The 27,977-nt window shown below is 38.5% G+C and overlaps 1 protein-coding gene across 1 annotated transcript; it reads right to left on the reverse strand.

The window, feature by feature from the left end:
- Positions 1 to 719: 719 nt before the first annotated feature.
- LOC111863526 (V-type proton ATPase subunit S1) lies at positions 720 to 27,683 on the reverse strand. Its single transcript, XM_023849904.2, has 8 exons — positions 27,651 to 27,683; positions 15,787 to 15,907; positions 14,523 to 14,811; positions 13,664 to 13,749; positions 10,964 to 11,103; positions 10,682 to 10,756; positions 7,507 to 7,696; positions 720 to 3,351 (listed from the first exon to the last, which is right to left on the reverse strand). The coding sequence occupies exons 2-8, from the start codon at positions 15,835 to 15,837 to the stop codon at positions 3,145 to 3,147; spliced, it is 1,038 nt and encodes a 345-aa protein (XP_023705672.1). The 5' UTR covers positions 15,838 to 15,907; positions 27,651 to 27,683; the 3' UTR covers positions 720 to 3,144.
- Positions 27,684 to 27,977: the final 294 nt, after the last annotated feature.

Consider the following 27,977-nt stretch of genomic DNA (forward strand, 5'->3'; position numbering starts at 1 on the left):
GCCATGTTTATAGACCAAATTCAACAAGACCCTGAACCCTTCAATGCATTAATAAATAACCCTAAAATAAACTAGCAGGAAATGGGCAAATTTAAAGACAAAATTGCAAACTCACAAAACTGCATGATCTATATGGCACTCCACAGTAGTAGTTATTTCATTAAGTTTTTCGTTGTGGTGTTATTGCAGAAATTTCATTCCTATTATTACCAAAAGAATATGTATTTTTACATAAAGCTACAATTGTTGGCATGTACATGGTAATACCAGGAGTATCAGTGAGCTAGTGTGGAATGATTTTATCTACCAGTAATCAAAACTAAGAACCTGACTAAAATTAGCACAAAAGTGCTGATTTATGTTTTACTAACAACTTTTATGTATTTGGAAAGCTAATGTAGCTGTAACTCAGAAAACTTGAAATAATGAAGTTCTAATAGAGTAACCATTCCCCAAGCAATAAAATAACATATAATTTAATGCAGTAAAAGTAAGTAAATTAAAGCTATCCCTGTAACAGGCCGTGAAGGCCCATAGGGTTGTGAGACGTTGAGGGTCCAAAATTATCTAGACAATTGGCTCAAAGATGGCGGTAAGGTTCTCAACCTTACACGCCAGCCGCACTTTACTCCCCAGGAAAATCATTTATTTAATTCCTGGTACTCATTTCTGTTAAGAGGCGAGTGAACCCCAGGGCCATAGTGTAGCCGGAAGGATTAGGTCCAATTAGGTACAATGAGCTCATCGGTATTTGAACCCGCGACCTTCCAACTTGTAGCATAGTGGTTAAGGCACCGTGTGCCCCCAATTTAGTGCAGTACTTGTTTATAATATTCTCTTCCTTCCTCATTACATATAACAAATTTCTGGTAAAAAAAAAAGCTAATATTGTGTGTTATACACCATCGTCAGAACTCTATAGTAAGATAACATTGTTTTATATTTCTACCAATTTCATGTAAGCAAATATTTTCAACACCTCTGATACAAAAGGAAGTACTGTTACATATTAAACAAATGTGTGTTATTATCTGACTGAAGTACTTCATACACACAGGCACCTGTTCTGAAACATGATACCAGAAAACGTCACATTATACAAAGAGTGTCCCAAGAATATATCAGGTGAGAAAATATCCTGATTAGAAGTTTTCAGGACATGCAATATCCAGTTCGATTTCACTACCATGCCAATCCTTGCTTAGGGGGTTGAACTAAAGCTAAAGCATAAGCATAGCCCAATCCATTCACAACTGTTCAGCTCAGTATATGCACAAACCAAAACTGCACAGGAAGTACAAGAAGAATACACCACATATTATAAGCTTCTCTTTCTGTCCAAAAACTGCAATACTGCTGGCAAAAATTTCTATCATGATTAATTGCAATGGAGAAAATTTCTGAAATATAAGAATTCTTAAAAGAAATTCTAAGTGCAATACACAAGAAATCATTAAGATTTAGCACCTTACAAATTATATTTTTGTAAACTCCTACACATATTCTTTCAGCTTCAGGGATATTTCTACCATGGGCAAATTTTTATACTGTGACATGACTCATTAAGCACAGAATGAGTGACTAGCATAGTGAAGTTCTTTCACTTTCACTTGGGATAATGAACTAACTGGCAAGATCAACTCCGCAGGTAACAAGATTTGGGAATACGAATTTCTATCACAATAAGAACATCTGCACAACCTCATTATTTACAATGTCTGAGAACGCTTTTAATCTGTGTTTATAAAAATGAACATTTTATGTCTTTGGTTTATTTTTTTATAAAGCAGGAATAATGACACAATTTAATTCCCAGTATATTTCAGTATGTACCAGAATTGTAGGAAATTACCATATTTGCCTGAAATCAAATAAAAATAATTAAATCCATATATCTGTATCAATTTTATAATTCTTTTTTAACAGAATGTTTTGGGGTCACTTCAGCAGGATTACTGATGCCCAAGTGATAACCAATATATTATTCCACATAAAAATATCTTCAGAACACAATTCTTGGACACTGCATAAAATACTAGTTTCTCAATACAAAACAGCTAATCCAGATGCATGACAATTTCTTATATCCGCCCTTTTCCTTTGTATGTAAAATGCAGACTCTCTTAACTATAAAAATGGTTATGAGCTTCAATGAATGTTACAGTTTTACACAGGAACAGAAACTAAATCTGTATGCCCTTATATACATATTGCATGAGTTCCACTGGATCATCACCATAGTGACCATAAAATATTTTTAAATGGAAAAAGCATAAAAATGGAGGGGAGAAAACAAAATTCTAAACAAATATACACATTTACATTCAAAACTTCAAATACACACTGCAATCATTAATAATAACATGAGGCATTCCAAATAGTAAAGGGAGCTTGCAAAAAGCAAGTTTAGAGAAAAAGCCCTGCACAGTGTGTATAGAGAGAAATCATAATATTTCTCCCCAGAGCAGACAAATATTGACTTAGTCTGTGACTATAATTAGGGGCAAACTCCACCTTTAGGATCTGCTGCACATGTTTCTACACACTTCAAAAGAATCTGTCAAGCAAAAGAAGAGAGAACAGAGTTCAGCTCTGTTCAGTTCTCCCTTACTGTGCAGAATGCCTCATATGATTCACTCGACCAGATTCCTAGGAAATTTTCCTTGTAATTTTGAAGTTTTAAAATTCAGAGATATTTTTTGCAAGGATTATTCCAAGGCTGAAATTTTTATATTCTTCACTAAATTCAAGGAATGTGTGCATTAGATGAGATTGATTCATAAATTTGATGTACATCCTGGGAACAAGAACTTGCTTTCATGCAGACCAACTGTTCTGTTAATAATACGTAAATGAACATATCGAATACATGGAACATTATACACATTATTTGCAAAAGAAGGAATTATGTGAATTTTTATGGAATGTTCTGAACTGTATGAACTAGGTTAACTGTGGTGCTGTACAGAGCTGTAAAATGATTACAGCCTTAAAGAAAAACCTTAAATTATAATAATTATTTTATATTAAAAACTCTCTCATACTCAGGTAAATATGGTACCTTTCCTAAGCTGATGTGTTATTTCATAATAATTCATTCTACGTCCAACAACAAAATTACATGTTTAAATACTGCATAACTCTTCAATCTGCAACATTGATTGTAATAGTTTTTCCTTTTGGATCATCAAACCTATCCATGGTTTTTATATCCATTATCATTCCAAGACCAAAAATCATAATAATGGTAAAAACTGTACACACAAAGAGCCCCGACCATATGGGTACAGTAAAGAAATAAACACAGTCATATGCAGCTCCAAATCTTCTTCCGTCAATATATGGCTGTATCTGAAAATAAAAATCAAATATAAAAACAGACATAATCATCAAACTTTCTTTTATATACAGAGTGTATCAAAACTCAAGGACAAATCTTCAGGAACAGACTCCTCATATAGAGAGAACAAAAAAGTGTATGACAACATGGGTCTGGAAATGCATAATTACAGAGTTAGCTGACCTTTTAGCAACGTCAGTGCAACCCGATACTCCCAACACTGTTGCACTGTTACACTGAATAAGTCTGTAATGCCAGCTGGAACAATCTGGTCACATATCAGAGGAAATGTTCAAAGTGACCTCCTCCTGCCTGAATACAGGCCTCTGCTCATCGTGCTGCACACGATCAAAAATGCCTGGTGTAGTGCGTACTGTCTGACAGGCTGCCACAATGCATGCATGGAGAGTTGATACATCAGCAACAGCAATTGAATACACAACAGACTTTAAGTGTCCCCACAGGTAAAAGACCAAGGGGTTTAAGTCAGGAGAGCGTGGTGGCCAAGCAATCGGTCCACCTCTCCCTATCCAGCGCCCAGGATAATGGGCATTAAGATGCTTGTGGGCAGACAGACTGAAATGTGTGGGAGCACCATCATGCATGAAGTACAGCTGTCGATGGGATGCTCGTGGCATGTCATCTTAGTAATCAGACAATGTTGCAAGCAAGAAATCTGTGTTGTTCTGTCCATTAACCTTGTCCGGAAGAATGTAGGGTCCCAACAAACAACCTGTGTCTCGCAATTTCTATTCCAGCAAACACAACGTGTCTGTGTGCACTCTGTAAATTACATGCTCGGATAACTCTGTAATTACGCATTTCTGGTCAAATGTTGTCATACACTTTTTCCTTCTCTCTATATGAGGAGTCCATTCCTGAAGTTTTGCCGTTGAGGTTTGATACACGCTGTATAGTGGGGGGTGCAGTCCACTTGGGTTCACTCGGCATGGCAGTCACTGATTGACCTATTGTAACTGCCCTGGGTGAGTATGATGATGGAATGAAGATCAGCAGGGGAAACTGAAGTACTTGGAGAAAACCCACCCCAGCGCCACTCTGTTTACCACAAATCCCACTTCACCAGACCCATTCTTTTATACATAAAGGATCACTGAAGAACAACTCCCATGATTTGAGATGCAGTAACCTGTGAAATATGAAACAAAACCAAGTACACTTTATAGTTTCTGGACAAATTAATAAGTTCTGATGCAAGAACCCTTTGTAGTGTTGCAAACATCCAAGTGGTGTTGTACTTTGCTTCAGGTATGACAAAGCATGTTTGGAATCATTGTTGCTATACAACAAAAATTCTGGACTGCAGATGATGTAAACTATGGATTTCCTATGTGTAGAAAATGTTTCTCACACATCCTCACAGGGGCAAATCCATGGTTGCAGCCCAAACCTAGCATTTACAGTATATAGGGCCTTATGAGTGAGGTTGGATAGGGCTGTGTTCTACTGCGAAACTGCGGCTTCTTTTGCAGTCTGATGGTCTGCAATTCTTACTTACTTACTTACTTACTCATGGAGCTGAGCCCTTCTGGAGGAGCCACCAATTCTGCACCTACTCAAGAATTTCCCAGCTTTTATGGAACCCGAAGGTTCATCACCGTGTTCACAAGAGCCCTCCACTGGTCCCTATCCTGAGCCAGATCTATCCAATCCATACCATCCCATCCTATCTCTCTAAGATCCATTCTAATATTGTCCACCCACCTACGCCTTGGTCTTCCCAGTGGTCTCTTTCCTTCTGGTTTTCCCACCAATATCCTATATGCATTCGTCTCCCCCACTCGTGCTACATGACCTACTCACCTCATACTGCTTGACTTGATCATTCTAATTATACTTTGAGAAGAGTCACTCCATCCCTCTTCGCTCCAAATATTTTCCTCAACACCCTCTTCTCAAACACCCTCAGTCTATGTTCCTCCCTTAATGTCAGAGACCAAGTTTCACACCCATACAGAACCACAGGCAAAATTATAGTTCTGTATATTCTAGTTTTTATGTTTTTGGACAACAGACAAGAAGACAAAAGATTCTGGAATGAATGGTAGCAAGCATTACCCGAGTTCAATCGCCTCTTTAATTTCTTCCTGAATCAGGTTTCGATCTGTTATCGTTGTTCCAAAATATCTTAATTGTGCCACATTTTCAAAACATCTGTTTCCTATCTTTACTTCATGATTTTGCCCTGCAATTCTAGCATATTGAAATATTTCTCTAGCACAGTCTCAGAGAAGTCCATACCACACGGTCACTTTTGGCTTGACAAATGCATATTTAGAAATGTTATGTGGCTATTCTCCTCCCCAGATTCCACACTTGTGACATTTAATTTGGGCATTAACGTGAAACAAAGCTTTATCTGTGATAAGTGCTCACCTTAGAAAATCTTAATCTTCATGAATTTCATTCAACATGAAATTTGCATATCCAACTCTTTTTGAAGAATTTATTTCTTATCACAGTTTAGTTCTGTAAGCATGTAATCTAAACTGCTTAAGCAATATAACTGTGAACTGTGGTTCTGTACAAGATGATACCCCAGGTCTTGCAGGTAATTTTTGTTTTACTACAATTCCTGATTCTTTAACTTGGGTAATCTAATGACAAATTTAGAATTCGGACATTCCCATCTGCAGGTATGTAAAAAATTTTGTTCATCACTTAAAACGGATTTGAGCTCAGCAAACCAATCTTCAATGACTCTCACCATCCTGTTACTGAGAGTTGAGTGTACACGCGCATGTGCAGCAGGAAATCAACAAAAACTTTGTGATTAGTTGAATATTTCACAGTAAACTCCTCGATTACATAGTGGCATGTAGGCTCATTGCTAGGCAATGACCTCGAAATAAGCAGCCACACAATAGCCGTCGCTAAGTAATGGCTCTGTAAACAATGGACACAGCTAGGTAATGGTTGCAGCAGACTCATGTGCAACAACAAAACAGCCGCTGGAAGTGGTGTTCTCTGTGCGCTCCATGCCGAGGGCCAGCTGACGTTAGAAGAGAGTCTTGAGACAGCAGTGAGAAAAGTAGAAGGCTGGGGTGATATGGCCTCCAGCCTGGGGATCACCGGAATGTAGTTAGTGTTTTAGTTGGAGGACTGCTGCAGTTAAGTCCTTGTGAGCTGTTGCCACTAGAAGCTGGTTGCTGAGTCATGGGAAACAGTGCAGGAACTTGGAGCAAGGGGAACATCCACTGTTGGAAGCCTTTACCAAAAAACTGGTGAAGGAACACCCAGCTGAGAATACTTATGTGGGTGCTGCTGTGAAATTCAGAGTGTCAATTAGCAATAGCACTACAGTTACTTGTAGTTACAAGTTCTGTGTATAACTGCCCAATAAATCCAATTACCTATTCAAACCCCACCTAGTCATACTGAGAAATTTATATCTCTCTACCTTTGATTAAATTATAGAGATCTTTCATGCAGTTTCTCTTCCATATATAATGCAACACACTTTCTGGCTTCACAGGGCCATCTTCAGGCAACACATTTTGATGGAATCTACTGCACTGTGTTTGTTTTTGCCAATAAAACTCAATGTATGTCATCAATATTCTCAGTTCTAGAACTTGAGAATGTCTGTTCTTTTTCTATCTTTGTACTGAGGCCCCTCTGTGCCCCTTCTCTGGTCATGTGTACCTTGTATTGATTTGGTGTTCCTTGTACTTGTACTACAATCTGACTCATGCAGATTACACAGAAGGTGAGATGATAAGTGTGAAACTGTAACTGTACAATATGAGAGACTCAGCAAGCATGAGGTCGGACTGGAGGATATAACTAGCACTGAAAGTGAAACAGCAAATAGTTTGTAGAAATAGATTAGGGAGAAAATTCAGGGAAAAGTTCACAATTACTTAATGTAATGGAGTTGTTAGACAATAGCCCTCATCTTATAATGTATAAGATGAGGGCTGTTTTCTAACATTATATTACATTACATGATGGTTACTGTGTCTGTCTGTTCATTATAAAGAAGCTACTGTATTTGTTCTGTTGTTAGACTGCATCTTGTATATATTCTTACAGATATATTTCAGGAAATTTACACTACTTGCATAAAGGTAAATTGATATAACTGGTAGATACTAGACCACTGTATTATTCTAATATATTTTAAATAAAAAAAAATACAGTACCTGGAAGTCATTACTAATGTTAAGTTTATTGTCATTAGCATTAAAAACTACTTCTTGGCTACAGTGGTAAGAAAACTCTAAAGGTGCTCCAATCTTCACATCACTGAAGTTATACAATTCATTCTGCACTGTAACATGCACTCCTTGCAAACTCCAGTAACCTGGGCTCTTGGTGTTTTCAAATGAGAATCTGTGAACATTAATATTAAGAATTATGAAATGTGTTACATTATTACCAGCTTGTGCCAACATATAACATGCTGACACAAAGAAAAAACCTCAAATATCACTATTCCTGTCAGCCTTGAAATCCCAGCCCATAGAATACTAGTACCACTACAGAAAAGAGAGCAGCGCTAGAGCATGTGAGATACAAGATGCCGAAAACAGGTGATCTGATGACCATTCATCTGCCGTGCATGTCGCTTCTCTTCATCCCCCTCCTCCCATAAATATTCTTCTCAACCCCTCTGACTTCTCCGTGGGGTTACACGGAAGCAGATACTGTGCAACTTTAGTTTATAACATTACTTCTCGTTTTACATTCAATTTCAACAATCCCAAGTCAACTTTTCCTCAGTTTAGCATTAAAATCCACCACTTCCCAAAGAGATGGGGGCATCACTGTATTCTTCTTCTATGCCTGAAAGGAATACAGGCTCTCCCACTGCTGAAAGTTCGTAACTACAGAATTGCACTATCAGTAACAAAGTTTTTAGCCTACTTTCCTTATACTGAAAAAATAAAAGTAGGCTTATCAGATCACCATGTTGTCTGTTTGTTTGTGTGTCCCTGTATCCTCTCTATTAACTTTTTAATGACTTAACAGTCTATATGAAATCTGGTATGTATATCATGGCACCTGGGCCCACCTCAACAGCTTACTTCATAAATCCCTCCCACCAGTCTTTGTGTCTGCATGTGTATCCACCTACTGTTGCTACGCAATGGCTCAGTATAAACGTTACCTTGGTAACGAATACACATGCAACAACAGAAGAGCCGTTTGACACATCATTTTCTATGTGGTCCATCTCATATCAAAGGAAAGTACAAGATTAGTTCTTCCCAGAACTTCCTGTTTCATTTTGCTCTCCATTTTTATTTATGATTTGACATATAAATTTCTCAAACATGCTACGTGACATAATAGTTAACACTATTCTTAGGCTGTTGAAAGAACTCCCATGGATGGTGAAGATGATGGCACTTGAACCCCTTTGTCAGCTGTCTTATCCCACTTTAGCCTTCTTTGTCTTTGTTAAGCAGGCCAAAGAATTTTTGGTATTGAAGGTTATATCAATCTCTGTGTAAAAAAAAGTAAAGGTATCCCCGTAACAGGCTGTGGAGGCCCACAGGGTTGTGAGATGTTGAGGTTCCCACATTTTCTAGACAATCAGCTCATTGATGGTGGCAAGGTTGTCAGCCCTATGTGCCAGCTGCCCTTTACCCCCAAGAATATTCCTGGTACTCACTTCTGTTAGAGGCTGACTCGACCCCAGGTCCATAGCGCGGCTGGAAGGATTAGGTCAATTGAAAACATCCAATGATCTCATCGGGACTTGAACCCGGGACCTTCTGGCTTGTAGCATAGTGCCGCAACCAACTACACTACCACATGCCCCTATCAGCCTCTGTATACCTTGTATAATTGTTCTTTAGTATAGAGCAGTCACAAAGGCTGCACAGAATCCACAATGACCTGGACTATACACTTGTCCTGAAACTACTGTGCAACGAACATAGAATGACTGACTCCTACTTTGTCAAAGAGGCCCTATTTTGAAACATGTGTAGAAGAGAGTAAAAATCTTGGTCATGGATATTGATGAGAACAAAACCAGGAATAACTGTTTTGCCGAAGGCCAGCAGCAATTTAACCTACTGATTGATTGATTGATATGATTCCTGCATGGCAACAAGGTTAGAATACCTCCTTCATAGCCCTGCAAGTCATAGGAGGTGACAAGAAGGAATCCCAGTGGCTTGGGGTATAACTGGGTCATCCTGTTCCTGGGATATTAAATATGAGGACCTGGTGCTCCAGCTGGGGGAGTCTCAAAACTGAGACAGTAAAATAGAGTGATGAGAACCGCAGGAGTTGGACCCAAGAGTGAATGTGCTGGTGGGAACCAGCAAATGTAAACGACAGACCTGACCTCTTGTCAGAGAGGGCACCACAAACCCACAACTGTCTGACAATAGTAAAAATCTGGTCTTGGTGCCCCACATGGGGCACCAAGATAGACTGGCTGACTGACCATCAGTCATAACATAACTTTGACTTTGATCAGTTGTGAGGTTGTCAGCTACTTCTGGAAGGCAAGAGGACACTCAGCGAGGCCCTCCAACTGACCCTAAGCCTGGAAGTTGTAAAGCTAATAGTCGGATCTTCCATCAGGCTTTGAAAAACAAGGGACAGAGGATTGTGGAGAAGCTGGCCACCTCCCAGATGGAAGAAGAAATGGTGACAAATCTATCTGATACTCAGGTTGCACAGTCTTAGGAAGGGAGCAATGTGAAATGACACCTGAAACCCATTACAATGGAGCCAGAAGAAATGGTATGTTCTGTGATAATGGCTGGGTAAACACGTTTCTGTGGCAAAGGATACATATGCAACAATAAAAGAATGGTTGGAAACAGTGCTTTTTATGTGGTCCATGCTGAAGCTATATAGCAAGGCCCGATGAGAAGTCTTATTCAGCCATTAGTTGAGTTGTCAGTAGAGCTGGTTAGAGGCGAGGCAGTTACCTGCTGGTAACACTGCAAGCAGAAGAGGATGCTGCTGGGATCCACTGTCAAGCAATGACTGCTGAAGACATAGAGGCCTTAGAATACCTATGTGTGTTAACTGCGTGAATCAGTCACAGCATTAAAATTACTTGCAGTTACAATTTTTAAGTATTGAATCCAGTTACCAATCCAAATCCCATGTCCAGTCACTAATTTTAACAATACTTTTACTTTCTGAGTCACCACCCAAGGAAATTAAACCATACCTCAAATAATCATGAAAACATGCAAAAGAAATACAACATGTGGGTTTGTTACAACCTTAAGAGATTTACCTGTATAAGTTAATTAACTTCAAGAACCCATATCTACCAAATTCAACAAGATACAAGGCAATATTTTACTGTAATAAAGGAACCACTAAAGACAAAATACTCACACCACAGTAATATTATCAGGAAAATTTATGATGAGATCTTCATCCCCTCCTACAATTCCATTTTCTAGAGTAGTACTGAAATGTAAGAAAACGAGTTACTACTACAATGGTAAGTATCATAACATTTTTTATATAAATAAGAATATGCTTGAATTCAAAAGTGAGACAAAAACATGAACATTAACAGAGCAGAGCTGAAACTGCATCTCCATCTTCTGGATATCACACTCACAGTCAAGAGCACCACATTATTCAACTAAAAATTAATGATTAAGTCAGTACCTCTTCTGCCCTATAGTTAGAATCATGGTTGGTGCATAAAGGAGCGTTCTGTTATTTCCATATGCTTTTTCATCACCTGCTTCCAAGTCAGTTGCAAGCAAGTGGCGTATTCTCCGAGTCGGTGTTTCTTCACCAGTTTGCTGGAAAATGAACATCATATCAATTAATTTTAAGTGACCATACTATGTAACTACTCTCTGCTGCTTCAAGATGACAATGAGCACATATATACATTCTTCCACTCATGAAAACTACATTTAATTCACTAAAATGAATCCAGTTAAGATCTTATATGCAAATACTGCCTAGACTTATTTAGGAAGTAACTTTAATTGCATAAGTATAAACATATATTGATACTATTAAATGTATTTTATTTGATTTATGATTACTGTCAAAAGTTCAGACTATAGCATCAAATGGTATGATGATTAATGAATGATGAACTGGAAAAGGGGTAGAAGGAAGCAATCACGGTCTATTGCAAGACACTATCCTGACTGACTGAGGAAACCCATGAAAAAACTTAACATAGCTGCAGTCCTGGGCAAAATGTGACCCCAGCATCTTCAAAATACAAGTCAGAAATCTGATCAATAAAATGAATTTTAAAGAAACATGTTTTGAAAGTGTAGCCTGGATTCACGAAGGTCAGGATATGGTACATTAACAGAGTATTGTGAACTTGGCAATGAGCTGTCAGGTCCCATAAAAGGTAGGAATCTCTTTACTGAGTGAGTGACTATTTCGTTCTCAACTAATACTCTCCATGGAGGTAGGTAGTTAGTTAAATATGTACATGTAATTAAATCACTGTAGTAAACATCTTCACACTCTTAAAGTACATCCTACTGAACCTGTACTATGTAACATCATCCTTTATTATTATTCCATGGTAACATAACAGGGTACCCTGCATCACATTCAAAGTAAGAACACATATTCCAGAAACTTCTATAACACATGAAGTTACAACTGAAGGATTATAATGTAACAAAGACAATTAGAATTGGTTGTCATGATCCACGCACACAGTATAAGAAACACATAAATTTCTATCCAATGAAGCATTCTTGGGTGATCGGCCATGTAAGCATGGAATGTATTTCAAATATTTATGCAAGTGATAAAAGTGATAGTAAAACTTCAACAAGTGGAAATAAGTAAAAAATTATTCTGTGGTCACAATAAATTGCTCATATCAACTGACTTGGCCTCTTCAACACAATTCAGCCGCTATCACCAGAACTCTCAACTGATCTAGTCTAAAACCACTCATTAAAACAGGCCAGGAAAATAACAGTCACAAAATCAGTCATGACAGGAGTTCTGTCTTCTGCAATATAATTTCATGTTGTCTGCCAAACTCTACCAAAGTTTCAGAGAAACGTGTGGCCTCCGAAGCATTGCTTGACTTTAAATGGAGTACACTGTGTTATATCCCAGAAAACAAAACTATTCATAACCACCACTATGAGAAACTCAAATCCTACAGTCATGACAAATTCACACCTCTGTATACCTGACATTTATAGCTTATCAGTTTTCATAAACATTGCCATAAGGTACATGGTGGGGTGCAGAAACTTCCTTTTTTTGAAGGCAACTAAAAGAAAAATTATTGCTGATAGACAAAATGTATGTTTAGCTAATGAAAGAACATACCTTAAAGTTTTAAATCATGTAGTTTTAAACAAAATATCTTGAACGTGGTGGCCACCATTCTCTATGCACTGATGCAACCGTTTTCTAAAGTTCCCCTCTGCATATTCCAACATGTGCACCGGAATTTGGGCTACATCCTGCCGAATAACATTCTTCAGCTGAAGCAGGTTTGTAGGACGATGTTTAAAAACCTCTGCTTTGAGGTATCCCCATAAAAAAATCACAGGGAGTTAGATCAGGTGAGTGCGCTGCCCATGGGATGTCACCTCGAAGCAAGATGAGCCATCCGGGGAGCTTTGCCCTCAAAACTGACATCGAAGCTAGAGCTGTGTGGGCCATGACTCCATCCTGTTGGAACCAGATATTTCCTACATACATTTCTTCAAGAGCTGGTTCGAAAAAGATCTCAAAATCGACTGCTGAACTTCCTTCACATTTTCTGGCATCGTAACTGTCCGTTGTGGTCCTGATGATTTTTTCACTACACTCCCGGTTTTCCTGAAGTTCTCTACCCACAAAACAATCGAATTGCAGTCGGGAACCAGACATCTGGGCTTAATTCCGAGGTGAGTACGGAACGCACGCTGCACCGCCACGTAGGAATGGTTGTTCGAAAAATAGGCTTTGACAGCAAACGCATGCTGCTCACTCGTCCACCTCATGTTTCCTAGTGAGGGGTATTAGACAGAAACTTCCGCGACTGCTGCGTTCGCCGAGCCTATCCCCACTTTTCTGCGACCTCCCCTCCCTTCACAATGCGTCATCACAAAAAAGGAAGTTTCTGCGCCCCACCATGTATTAGCACATACATTTCAATCATCAGTAAAAGGAAATAAATAATCACTAAGAGAAACTTAATTCTTTCAACATGAAACTAAATGAAATTTATATTGCAGTTTTAGACATGGGACAAATTATATTAATTATAAACAATAAAACTGATATTTCATTGCCAGTAGCTAATACTACTATTACTTCAGTCAAAAATTATACATACAAATTATCACATGGACAAGTATGGTAACTGTTCCTCACCCAAGAAGAGTGATGAGCAGTGTACACTGCTAACACATCCCCATGGCGTTCTGCAAGTGCTCTGTACACCTTAGAAATGACAGCATCTGAAAATAAAATTTAACAATTCAGTCTGTATGTCTTATAACTTAAAATTAAAATAACCATTAAAATACACCTAAACAATGATCTAACATGACTGTACAGTTTCTTATGAGCACAATACCGTTATCCACACGTACAGGTAACTCTCTGTACTTACAGAACCTGAAAATTCAACACACTCATCATACAACCTTCCCACTGAATCAACACAACTGACACACACACATATTTCTCCATAATTGATTTCAATATTGTCCTCTAATCTTCATCTATGATTCTCATGACATTTCTTTCTAAAAATTTTTCTGACCGTTTCTAGCATACTCTTTTCATTTTGAAAAAATATGAATAGACTTATGAGATCACATTGGTGTCTCTGCATGCATATGCCTGCGTAACAAATTCTGAATGTCTTAACTAATCTTCTTGAAACTTGATATGGTACCTCAGTCCACCTCAATGGCATCCTTCCTAAATCTCCCATCTGTAATACCAACATTAGAGCCTCTCGAACTGCATGGGAAAAGCCTTAATATTGCTTGACATGAAGCCATCTCAATGGTCTACTTCATAAATCTCTCTCATCAGTAATACCAACATTACAGTCATTCATTTTTCTGAGGCAAAACCTTAATATTGCCTGAACTCCTGTACTTATCCTCATAAAACTTGGTATGTATATTGTGCCATATGAAGCCATTTCCCAAACATGCAGAAATGAGAAAATCTGAACTCATTCACTAACTAGAAACAGAAGACAGCAAAACAAAGTTACCATGTCTTTTGAGAAGATCTGGTCTATCCTCATCACTTGCAGCATCATCAAGATTCACATATAGCAATGTCTCGTTTAATGCTATATCATCATTGCTCAGGCTACTGGGTCCAAGTTTCAAATTATACCACTCCCGCCCCTGAACTGGCAAATGATGGCGGAATGCATGAAGGGGAGCATGTACAAATGGTAAGTATGTTAGACCATCAGATTCACTGCTTATGCTTTCCAAGTTAGGGAAAGAACCCTTTCCTGCTTCATCTTTCCAACTAAAATCCTCCACACTCAGCTGAAATACAAACAGCAACACAGTACCAGTAAAATCAAGGCTCTCGTTCCTTTTCCATTAAACATGCATGTAAACTATTTACATACAAACATGTAGCTATAGAATTAGGGAATAACAACTGAAATACTTATATAGGGCACACAATTTACTTTTTCTATGTTTCTACTTTCCTAAGTTCATAACACTGAACTTGTTCTGAGTACTGGGACATCTCTACAAAAACAAAGCACTGTGTATAATCAAAATTAAGTCTTTCTTGCTCCTTAAGACAGTCATTATGTAACCACCTACAGCAGCACATGTTCAGCACTAAATAACATTGCCAATAAAGCTTACCCACGCACGCGCGCGCGCACACACACCACACAGGATGATTACAAAATGCATTTGGCATGTGAGATGACAAATATGACATCAGTAGCAGGAATTGGATGCAATGAATGACAGAAAAAAGAAGGGAAATAAGTACATGAAATAAGATGACTGTTGCACATGCCTTGAGCAAATTTAAGAATGCTGATATAGCTGAAATTGGATACAAAGTTGCATAATGATGAATCAACTACAGAAGTTATCTAAATTTGAATGAGATATGAAAATAATGATGAACAGTGGAATTGTGAATTAGTAATATACTATTTTGAAGCATATCCTGGTATGCGACAGAAGGTACTGGGGAGAACTATTAAGAACAACAGATGCTCACGTTGAAATATGAACCTGATACTTCCATGTATGTGTCAGATTTGCTGTTGCAATAAGACATGTTTCATCTTCACACAGACCAACACTAGTAAGAATGAAGTTACAATAGAGCCCTGCAAAAATTGTACTTGTATATATTATAATAATGTGAAAAAATGTCTCATAATTTTTACTAATTTAATTATGACAGTTATTCTTAACAGACATTTGATGTTCAAAAGTTCTGTAGGGACATGTTAGTGTATGAGTACAAACATTATATAAACTTACACTTTCTTCAGCAAAGATGACAACTACTGGTTTGTTTTGAAGTTTTTGCATCACAATATCCTTGAACTCATCAGCAGTTATTGTTGCCAAAGCAGGAATTTCCTCCTTTGGATGTGATTCACTGAAACATTATTTAATCATTGGTATGAACAACTGAATTTTTTAGAAACTTTAGTTATAAGTTCACAACAAATGAATAATGAATGGAACTCCATCAAGCTTTCAATAGTAAATTTCCATCAATGCTCCAGGCACTGAAATGTTTGGGACAAAAATAAAAAACTGTGTTAATGAATGAAAATACACATCACCTTGTAGAATTACACACAAAAATATAAGATGNGCTCTTTCACTTACACAATGCTTTTAATTGGTTATAAACAGATATTTGTACTTGCATTAGTGAAATTAAACAATTACTTCTTTCACATCAAGATATTGTGGCCTATGGACCTGAGGATACCCAAACACCTCAAAACAAACGACAACATCAGTTGCTATGTGATAGTGCAGTAAACACACATCTATGTCAATAGAGTTACTGCTGAAAACAGAGTGTTCTCTATGTGGTCTGTACCACAACCATTGCTATGCAACGGTGCTGTAAACATGCCTCTACAGCAGAAGAGGGGCTGTTTTCAGTGTGATCCATGCCAAGGAGTTATCTTGAAGACAACTGGGCGAGAGTCAGTTGTCAGTTGAGAACTGAGTTCTGCATGTGAAAGACAGAATATCAGTGCATGAGGCTGAAGACCTCCACTGTTAGAAACTGTTGCCAAGGAATGGCTGATGAAAACAGAAGGCTGGAGAAAGGCTTAGTGGGTGCTGTGGTGATTTGTAAAGTGTGGAATTAGTGATAGTGCTATAAATATTTACAATTCTGAGTGATGTATATATGTGGTCAACAAATCCATTCACCAATCCATACCCTGTCTACAGACACCCCTTACTTATTCACTGAGCTGAGCCCTTCTGGAGGAGCCACCAATTCTACAGCTACTCAAGAATTTCCCAGCATTTTATGGAACCTGAAGGTTCATTACTGTGTTCACAAGAGCCCTCCACTGGTCCCAATCCTGAGCCAGATCAATCCAATCCATAACATCCCATTCTATATCCAAGATCCATTCTAATATTGTCCACCCATCTACGCCTTGGTCTTCCCAGTGGTTTCTTTCCTTCTGGATTTCCCACCAATCTCCCATACACATTTCTTGTCTCCCCATTCGTGCTACATGCCCTGCTCACCTCATCCTCGACTTGATCATTCTAATTATACTTGGAGAAGAGTACAAATTATGAAGCTCCTCACTGTGCAGTTTTCTCCAACCTCGTGTCACTTCATCTCTCTTCGGTCCAAATATTCTCCTCAACACCCTGTTCTCAAACACCCTCAGTCTATGTTCTCCCTTAATGTCAGAGACCAAGTCTGACACCCATACAGAACCACAGGCAAAATTATAGTTTTGTATATTCTAATTTTTATGTTTTTGGACAGCAGACGAGAAGACAAAAGGTTTTGACCTGAATGGTAGCAAGCATTGCCTGAGTTCAATCCCCTCTTAATTTCCTCCAGAATCAGGTTTTGATCTGTTATCGTTGTTCCCAACTATCTGAACTGTGCCACATTTTCAAAACATCTGTTTCATATCTTTATATCATGATTTTTTGCCCTGTATTTTTGTGACGAGACAGCAACATATACTTAGTTTTCTCTGTGTTTACTTCTAGACCAACCTCTTTACTTGTGTCAATTCAAGTTTGTGTGTTTTTCTTTATGGTATCTACATTATCGCCCAGTAGATTCACATCATCGGCATAGGCCAACAACTGATGTGTCCCGTTTAATTTCAGTCCCACCTGGTTTCCCTGGACCTTCTAATGGCATATTCTAAAGCAAAATTGGAAAGGATTGGCAATAAAGCATCTCCTTGTTTTAGACCATTCTGGATTGGAAATTTATCAGACAAATGTTTACCTACACGGACTTTACTATACGTTTCATTTATACACATTTTAATCAACCTAACTAGTTTCATGGGTATCCCAAACTCTTATCAGAATATTGTACAATACCTCCCTCCTAACTGAATCATAGGCTTTCTTGAAGTCTATGAATAGCTGATGCACTGTCTCATCAGACTCCCATTTTTTCTCCAATATCTGATGGATGCAAAAGATCTGATCTGTAATTGATCTGTTACGTTGAAACCCACACTGAGAATCCCCAATAATTTCATCTATATATGGATTTAACCTTGAGAGAAGAATATTGGATACAATTTTGTATGAAGTTGATAGCAGCGACATCCCTCGATAATTATTACAGTCAGTTTTATCACCCTTCATAACAATATATTGTGATGCATACACCCATTGCTGGGCAATGACTCAGTACACACGTTGCAGTGAACATAAAACAATAGGTGCTGTGTTCTCTGTGGACCATGCTACAGCTCATTGCTAGTTAACAAACAAATATATGTACATTCTTGACGGAGTGAATGTGAAGACTGATCTACATGTTGCAGTCTTACACTTACACTTCAGGAGAGATTTTTAACTGCAGCAACCTCTATTTTTATCTGTATTTTTATTTTACTTTTATGAGCAAAAATACTGTACCACATGGTTTCCCAGAGGGAATTCTCTACAATTTTTATGAAATGACATGCCTACAACACTTCTACCGTATACATCTTTTGTTTCCTTAACCATCCCCACGGATGTGAACACTGCTTACTCATGCTCTCTCCTTTCTGTTCATGACCTGCTTTGTGCACTTTCCCTGTGTGTGTGCCACTGCTTATCTTTATTACGTGTGCACAGAGGGAGCCTACACAGATTAACACCTGTACAGTGCTGAAAACAAGAAGTAGGCGCCGCAGCACTATAGACATAGGGCGAGTACCCCTGAGAATTTTAAATTTAAACATTTTTAAATTTGGAAAACAAAAATTTTTAGAGGAATTTTTAAAATTGGAACTGAAGATTTTAAAAGTGCCAGTTCACAAAAGTCAAAATTGATGTGTGTAGGTAACAAAGATAATGTATGAATCAGACAAATATCAGCGAAGTAGATTCTGTTAGCAATGACGAAGGGAACAATTGGGAAGACCCGTGTTTTAAATTTTAAACTAAGTGCAGTGTAGCAGCTATGTGAGTGTATACACCTGATGATGGCTGTTTGCGGCCGAAACATGTAGTGTAGAAGAAAGCAAGACGAAAGACCTACAATAAATTGTTGCACTTAGGACGGAGTTTATATCATATACTTCCTACAGAGATTAAAATTGGTATCTGGTTCAATTACTGAGTCTTCGAACATTATCCAGTATACTGTTTTTTTATTTAAAACACAATGTTTCAGAGACTGGATTCCGTCACCATCTTCAGGTAACAGCGTACATAATTGGTCCCAATCGATAGAGCTACTCCCTACATCTGGACACTAGCACCAACACAAAATAGGATATATATATACAGGGTGTCCCAGGAGGAATGGACCAAACTTCGGGAGGGTGTTCCTTATGTTAAAGTATGCCGATATAACCCAAAACACCTATGTCCAAAGTTGAACAGTTATATATATATATATACACCAGACACAATATAAACCACCAGCAAGAATTAAGACATACATTAAATATATTAACCTTTAAATGTTGGACTTTTTAACATGGTGGTAGCTTGAGCTGGCCAGCGCTTATTTAAAAGCTTGCTGCTGGTGCGCATTTAAATGTCCATTCCTGTTAGGATGCTTACATTGTATTTAAAAATGCTGTATCTAATACAATTTTTATGATATATGAATTGAATTAACTTTGTTTTTATCAGCAAAGAACACAGTGCTGCAATAAGATTTGAAAATATTTAGACAAAGAAGTTATACTCTATTTTTAATCTTTTCTTGTAATTTTTATGCATACTGTAAAAGTTGTTCCAGGTTTCTTCATAGAGTAGTTCTGCATTATACAATCACTCCTACTTCTAGCACTTGAAATATTTTCGCATTCTCTGGTGCCATAAACCAGCTGGAAGCAATAAAATCATTTGGTTCTCTGCTGGCAAGTATCACGTTTTAGTTGCATTCTTCAGATATTCCAGTCTTTTCACTAAAGGACAGAAAAGTGAAAGCTTGCAGTTCAAGGAAGGTTACAGGGTCTTTTTCTTCCCTTCTTCAGCATCAAGACTCAGTTTTGTGAGGACAACTGAGGAGCTATTTCAAGGAAATAACGGCTCTGGTCTAGAAAAATCAAGAATAACGGCCGTGGGGATCCACTGTGCTGACCACGTGACACCCTTTGTCCACAGATGTTGGCACTAACTTCGCCGACAAGTGGCAGTCACTCGGTCAGTATAGTTCACTTGCGGACTACAGGCCATGGAGCTCTTCAGTGTCAACCCCTTCCACTGTGTTTGAGATAGAATATTGCCCTTCTTAAAGCTGTAAACAAACACAGGCATCGTAGCTGAGATACAGAGTGCATTCAGTTTTCTGTGAATTCGTAGTGAATTCGAATATTGTAGTTTCATATCATCATAAAATGGCAATGCTACGTTGTTTGGAAAATGATGAAATTGAAAGGCAACTAAAGTGCAAGACATGTGACGTGGGACTATTCAGGTACTTCGGCCATGACAACCATACTCATCACTGTACTGATGAGTGCACTTTGGACGTTAAAGGTTAAAAACTTGCATACACATGAGGTCTATCACCTATGGCCATGCATTATGTACTGTCCAGTGTCTATAGAATCAGAGTACTATGAAAACAGAAGTCAACACTAAAGAAACAAATTCTCTGTATAGTACCAACATAAAAACAACTATCTCACACAATCTACATTGAACAGAGTTGTAGATCTCTGACTTCTGCTGCAATAGTGGGAGTCCAGATGGCAGATGTCCAAGCTGGGTTAACTTACTGGATGAGCAACCAGAGATATGTGGGCAGATTCCTTGTATTTCCTGTAGGTGGTGTTTGGTTCAATTTGCAAGACCTTCACTTCTTTCCAACATATTACATGGTCTTCTTCATATGCATGTTGACCTAATTTTGATTTCCTAAGCAGACCTTGTGCTCCTTAATGCTTACTTTTGCAGGTCTGTTTGTTTCACCAATGTAATTACTGCCACAATCTCTAACTGGTTCAGTTTTCATCAATGTCCCATGGAGTGTATGTTTAATTTTTAAAATGGTCCTGACAATGAAACGTTTCCCAATGCATCTGAATTTCTCAGAAATACCCTTAGCCTATGAGATAATGACTATATCACCATACTGTGTCTAAAGAAGGATACTTGCTTCTTGCTGTCTTCATTATGGACTCAGCAATTTCTTGTGTGTATTCATTAAGTAACAGATAATGTCCTAAGTTCTTAATTTCCTTCTTGAAATCCTACTGATACTGACATGTGACCTTGCCTCTACTGATAAAGAAATGAATGATTCCTCCTTTCATGTGGTGTGGGTGGTTGGTCTTGAAAAGCAGATAACATGTATGAGCAGTTTTTTGAATTGTTTCATTTTGGTCCGTTACACTATCAATCACCAATTATCAATAGAACCTCCGTCGAGTGTAACAATATATATTCTTGTCACCATTTTCTCACATTTGCCTTACATGTTTCGGCTCACAAAGAGCCATCATCAGAGGCATCCACAACAAAAACATGGAAACACTTGCACTGCTCAACAATCACAATATACAGTTTTTTGTGAAAGATGTTACACGTATCGGAGCGTAAAACACAACAACATCCAGTACCCCGAGTGCGGGTATCCCATTTGCATTTAAAATATCACCCACAAAGCGGGTCGTTAATGTTAAAATTAAAGTTAAAACCGTCCAAGTAAAATATTCAGGTTCCTCTTAGTGGATAGTCCCAATGGGGGAGGCGTCAGCACGAGGTTGTGTGGGCTTGTGGTCGGTTGTGTCCGACGCGTAGTGTATTGTGTAGTGCACCATTGTAGTCCCCATTGGGACTATCCACTAAGAGGAACCTGAATATTTTACTTGGACGGTTTTAACTTTAATTTTAACATTAACGACCCGCTTTGTGGGTGATATTTTAAATGCAAATGGGATACCCGCACTCGGGGTACTGGATGTTGTTGTGTTTTACGCTCCGATACGTGTAACATCTTCCACAAAAANCTGTATATTGTGATTGTTGAGCAGTGCAAGTGTTTCCATGTTTTTGTTGTGGATGCCTCTGATGATGGCTCTTTGTGAGCCGAAACATGTAAGGCAAATGTGAGAAAATGGTGACAAGAATATATATTGTTACACTCGATGGAGGTTCTATTGATAATTGATGTATGAGCAGGTTTCTGGTACACTTTCTGGTCAAAACTCCTCTTTATGACCATTATGATGGATAACATCCAACAGCTCAATAACTGAATTAATATATCAGCACTATCACAAACTTTTAGATGGTATCTGGGTCATTTGAAAAAGAGCCAATTTTGAAGTAAGGCTCAAATATTTAACAGTCAAATAAAAATTAACTAAGGTGAGCGATCAGCTTCATACTGCAACCATACTGGTCACTGGACTATAGACTGAATACATCTCACAACATTTTAGAGAATGCTTAATATAAAATACATAACGCCCCTGTTACAATCACAAAGCAGTAAAATTTACTGAAATATAATGGCTTAAAATGAAAATATTTTACATATTGTAACAGATTTGATCAACGTATTGCCAGGAAACAGCTTTGTAAACACAAATAGAGGAAACAATAGAAGGGAGACGGTATTTTCTATGCGGTCTGTGCTGAGCAAAAGCACGGAGGTATAGGAAGTCTGTTGCCAGGCAACACAGTGGTAAACATGCATCCACAACAATGGGAGACAATGTTTTATGTGGGGTCCATGCAAAGGAGTTATCTTAAAAACAAATGGTGCTATGGTTCAGCTCTGACTTCTTGATGGAAGATAGCCACGGAAAGTTCGTCATGGAAGAAGAATAAGAAGTCGGCATGTAAAGACCTGGCATGTGATTAGGCTTCATTCATGTGTAATACTTGGAGTGTGTGATTCAGTGAGACTGTTATAGTAGTTCCTGCGATTTAGTTAGTTAGTTAGGAGAGGACCAGTGTGTGTGTAAATCAGCGATTACACTGCACTAACTGTAATTAAGAAAGAACTCATAACCAAGGTGCTAATAAATCCAATCATCTGTAGTAGAACCCATCATTTTTGTCATGCGTACCACCCTACACGTGACAATATTTTAAAACATATTTTAGGTTTTATCTGGTCTTAACATGTGCAGTGGTAAGTGGGCTTTATATTCTAAAGAAAAGTCAGTACTGATAAGCTGAACCAAAGTCTATAACCACTACTGTATTGAGAACAGATAACATAAATGATAACAAGGAAAGTCTTTCAGACTAGCAAGTATGAAGCTTCAAGTAATAGTTCACATTTTTTTGCCTCAAATTTGAGGATCTGAATGGACACATTCCCTTACCTCCTCTTCACACCTCTTCTAAATGATTCTGATGTATCAATTGCTAATGACTCATTTCAAGCCAAATTAATAGAGTTAATATAGAGGAAAACCACAAAGTGAAATAAACTCTCATCCAACGATTAGTACTGGGAAAACTTACTTAGGTACCAGTAATGCATTCTCAACAAGACTGAAAAGATACATATTTAAAGTAGCTACATAATATAACTGTTCCTTATGCACATATAAAACATCTGAAAGTCCTCAAAAACATGTCAACTGAACTCCTAAACATAAAGATTACATTATATTTAATAATAACTGAATGTACTGATCTGACTAATACAGGGAGGGTCTGGCCTTTGTTGAGTGGTTCACGGCTCTGCGCTTCACGGCAACCGGTGCCTGCCGGCTGAGAGGTACATACAAATTTTGCCAGTAAATCAATATGCCACTTGGCCAATAAAGTTCACAATGAAGTAGTTACAATCCACAGATCACAGGCTGTGTTGAAAACGCTGTCCCTCTATATGTACACAGACATTCCTCGCACTGGTGGAAGAGGTGCTGGTTTACTCTTGGAAGCTGTTCTGCAGGAATATTAGCAATTTCCCTAAGAATATTTTCCTTAAATTCTTCTTCCATTCGGGGGTTACTGCTGTAAACTTTGTCCTTCAAACAAACCCAGAAGAGAAATCACAAGGGATTCAGATTGATCTCACCTTCGATGACAGACTGCACAAGGCAACTTCAAAAATTAACCCTGCTAGCTGGATTGCGCAGCTGCAAGGCATTGATTCTGTTGTTTCATAATGTCTAAGCTTCAGCAATGGTGCTGTCATTCTTGCACTAGACTTTAACAATCCAGTCTTGAGCTAGACATTCCAGTGATTTTCTAGGTGCATGTTAAAGCCTGGCTCCTGTCATCTAACTTTTCCTCAGTACACACTTGGTGCTTATGTATTCATTTCTTGTCTGTTGAGCATCCTGTTGATTTAAGTTTATTCACCAAACTGTGAATTGTTTGTCTGCTGGGAACTCCATCACAAAATTTACATCAAAATTTTTGCCAAAGCTTTCTAGCAGATCTGTATTTCACGTAGGTGTCATACAGAAATATACACTGCCCTGAAGTATACTGCACCATGATGGAACACACTGCTCACTAAACGTAACTGAGAACAAATGGCTAATGGTGCTGATAACTGCAGCCCACTGCTGACAAATCAAACAAATTCCTATGCATGAACAGAACTGCTCACTGTGAAACATAATGCCATCAAGTTGTCCACAAAGTTAGTAGCTTTCCTTAATTCCAAATGTTATCAGCCATCAGGTATACTGATTCATTGTCAAAATCTTTAGGTGTCTCACAGCCAGCAGTGCACAGGTCACCATGAACCGGTCAACAAAGGTAAGAACCTACCAGCATGTAAGCAGTTTTATATAAAATCAACTGTCCAGAATATACATGCAGCCATGCAGTCATGTTTAACTTCACTGGCTACAACTAAAAGTCTGTTCACCTATCTGTAATAGTTTCACATATTTATTCCTTTGCTAACATCAAATATCAATACCAAACCAAAGAGAACCATATGTTCAACATTCTGAAACCTCTTTAGCTGAAAGTGAACATCATAAAAGCACAAATGAACTGTAGCATCTCAGAGAACACTATGGCTGTCTTTTGATTTGTGATACCATGTAGTCTTGGGTCACCAAAAGGACACCCTGAATATGCCTCCAAAACACTGGTATCCGCCCACATGACTAATGTCATAAATCAAAAGACCACACTCTGAATGCTTATCAACGTGAAAACTTCACCTTCTATACTGAGAGCGCATCAGTATCATAATAAAAGATCTCCTGCAACCTTATGGTTCAGACAATGGTAATGTGAAGTGGAAATAAGGAAAATGATCGAGTAACACAGGAAGCAAGCAAGAGCCAGACAGACATTAGCTGATCTGGTTCTTCCTTGTGAGATCTGAGGTCCTTACGTTGGTGGCTATCTACCAGGATGAAGCAGCACCATAGCTCAAGCAGTTAGTAGCAGGCTTCCCACAGTGGCGGCCTGGGTTCAAGCCCAGGTCTGGTCAAGTGGGATTTGTGGTGGATAAAGTGGCACTGTGGCAGGTTTTCTCCAAGTACTTCAGTTTCCCTTGCCAGTCTTCATTCCACCAAATTCTCCATCATCAGAATCAGCCGGGGCAGGAACAATAGATCAATCAGTGGCCAACGTGCTGAGTGGACCCAGCTGGACTCCACCACCCCATTATTCAAATTAATCTAAGAGGATGTGATGCCACACAGTGTGACAGAATAGTACTCATGTTCCTCTGAAATGTCAGTCTCCCACAAGACTACATAGTGTCCCACCTCCTTCTTACAGAAAGTCATTCATAACTGCTTACACAACACTCGTAAAGTTGAAATTCTTTTAAGAACTGTTTTGCAGGAAACATCTCAGACCTCTTGAAAACAGTGGTGTTCAACTGTGATGAAGGTCAAGGTGGAGGTCACTCAACTACTGCTCTTTTGCCAGACAGTCATATAACCAGGTGTCTGTGGTTCATTTTGCAGTGTTGTTAGTATTATTATTATTAATGGAGGGGGTGGGTTTCCCCATGCACCGCGACCAGTTTGATCTATTGTATGTCCCCTTGTGATATTCTACCAGTCTCTATACCCTACCAGTACTGGTGCGTGCCATCAGTCCCGACTCAGCCAGCGAGTTCGGCCTCTACTGGCTCAGCGGTATCTAGATGCTTCCCCCATTTACAATAGAGACTACTGTTGGGCGGGAAATGTCCTAACAAATTTGGCTCAGTGGTCTCCTTGAGACATGAGGTTCTTTTACATGCCGTAAAGCTACGACATGGGACCCACAGTTTAAAGTCCCTCCCGGAGGACTTGTTCCCCGAATTTTTCTGCCCTTAAAAATTCCACGACCTCCACCGGGTTTGAACCCACGTACCTTGAGTCATGAGGTGGGAATGTTACCCCTAGACTACGGAGGCCACTAGTGTTGTTAGTACCTAGACTAAAAGGCATTTATTGGCTGCATGACTCATGTATTACGTGACGGACAGAAAATGGAAGGAGGTGCTAATGGTCTAATTGAGCTATTATAGCAGCTTTTAACTATAGGAACTGAGGTAAACCATGAAAAACTTCATTCAGGACAGCCAGTGCTCCAGCTGAGCTGAACTGGGCTCCTCCTGATTACAAGTCTACACCATTATTGCTACACTAACCGGGTAAATTTCGGTCTTCTGATCTATATTTTTTACAGCATATAATTTTCATATTTTATTATGAGAGTTATCACCAAAGTGATAGTCTTTGCAATTGTTTCTTTGCATAACAAGTTTTGTTTATATGAACTCTTTGTAGAATAAAACTCCACGAAAACAAGTCCTTGAGAAGCCACCAGATTTTCAGACTAAAGAATTTCCCAACATTTAATGGAACATGAGACACATGAGCCCTCCACTGGTACCTATATAGTCCAGACCGAACTGCTACAACACAGTGACAACATTAACACAGGGAGCAGCCCATACACATATAATCATAAGAAAATCTAATATGCACCACTCCAAATAAACAACCTAATGAACACAAGTTCCATAAGACAATAGTAAGGTCAAGACCACACGACCCAACTTACGTGAGAAGATCCCAATATGCAGGCACACCACACTACAGTCGCTTCTACCACCAGAAAATCATGTCAACACGTAGAGGTCACACAGTTTTAAAGATATTTATCACAAAATATTCCATTTCCATTTTTGTACAACTTTAATTAATATGTTTTAATTTTAGTCCCTAATTTTTTACTGAAAGATTCAATTTATGCATTTAAAAACTCTCAAGAGCACAATGAGGACACTTATTGAAGAATTAGATGCAAATAATCAGATGCAATTCAACAACTGAGACTGGTATCATTGTACACCTGATGATGACTCGGTATAAGGTTCAAAACATGCAGTGTCAGTAAAAACAAATACTGATACAATAGCATCTACTTTGTTTTTAAATACAGTATATTGTTGTGCCAACTGCACACTTTTATATACATTTATATGCCTTATTTCATCCTTAATACCAATTCCTGTGCAAGCTGTCTTGGCACAAGGCAAATTTCATACATTTCAAAGCCTGATTAAATGTCATTGCATTGCAATTTTTGTATATCAAGTGCTACACACAATACCAAAGGTACTCAAGAATTTCCCAACATTCTATGGAACCTGAAGGTTCATTACCGTGTTCACAAGAGCCCTCCACTGGTCCCTATACTGAGCCAGATCAATCCAATCCATACCATACCATCCTATCTCTCAACGATCCATTTTAATATTATCCACACACCTACGTCTTGGTCCTCCCAGTTGTCTCTTTCCTTCTGGCTTTCCCACCAATATCCTATATGCATTCCTCTTCTCCCCAATTCATGCTACACCTCATCCTCCTTGACTTGGTCATTCTAGTTATAGTTGGAAAACTATTTACAATACGAGAACTTCTATACCGATTGAGCAATCGAGTCTCCTCGTTGATGCATCTTCTGGAATCATTTACGAATCCCTTGACACAACACTCAGATCGTCAGTATTCTTACCTTGATGACTCCCACATAAACAAAGGAACAAATTCTGTTGAATATACACTGCAAATGTAAATTAGTAAAAAACATAA

Source organism: Cryptotermes secundus, unplaced genomic scaffold (genome assembly GCF_002891405.2).
Source record: "Cryptotermes secundus unplaced genomic scaffold, Csec_1.0 scaffold89, whole genome shotgun sequence".
NCBI lineage: Eukaryota > Metazoa > Arthropoda > Insecta > Blattodea > Kalotermitidae > Cryptotermes > Cryptotermes secundus.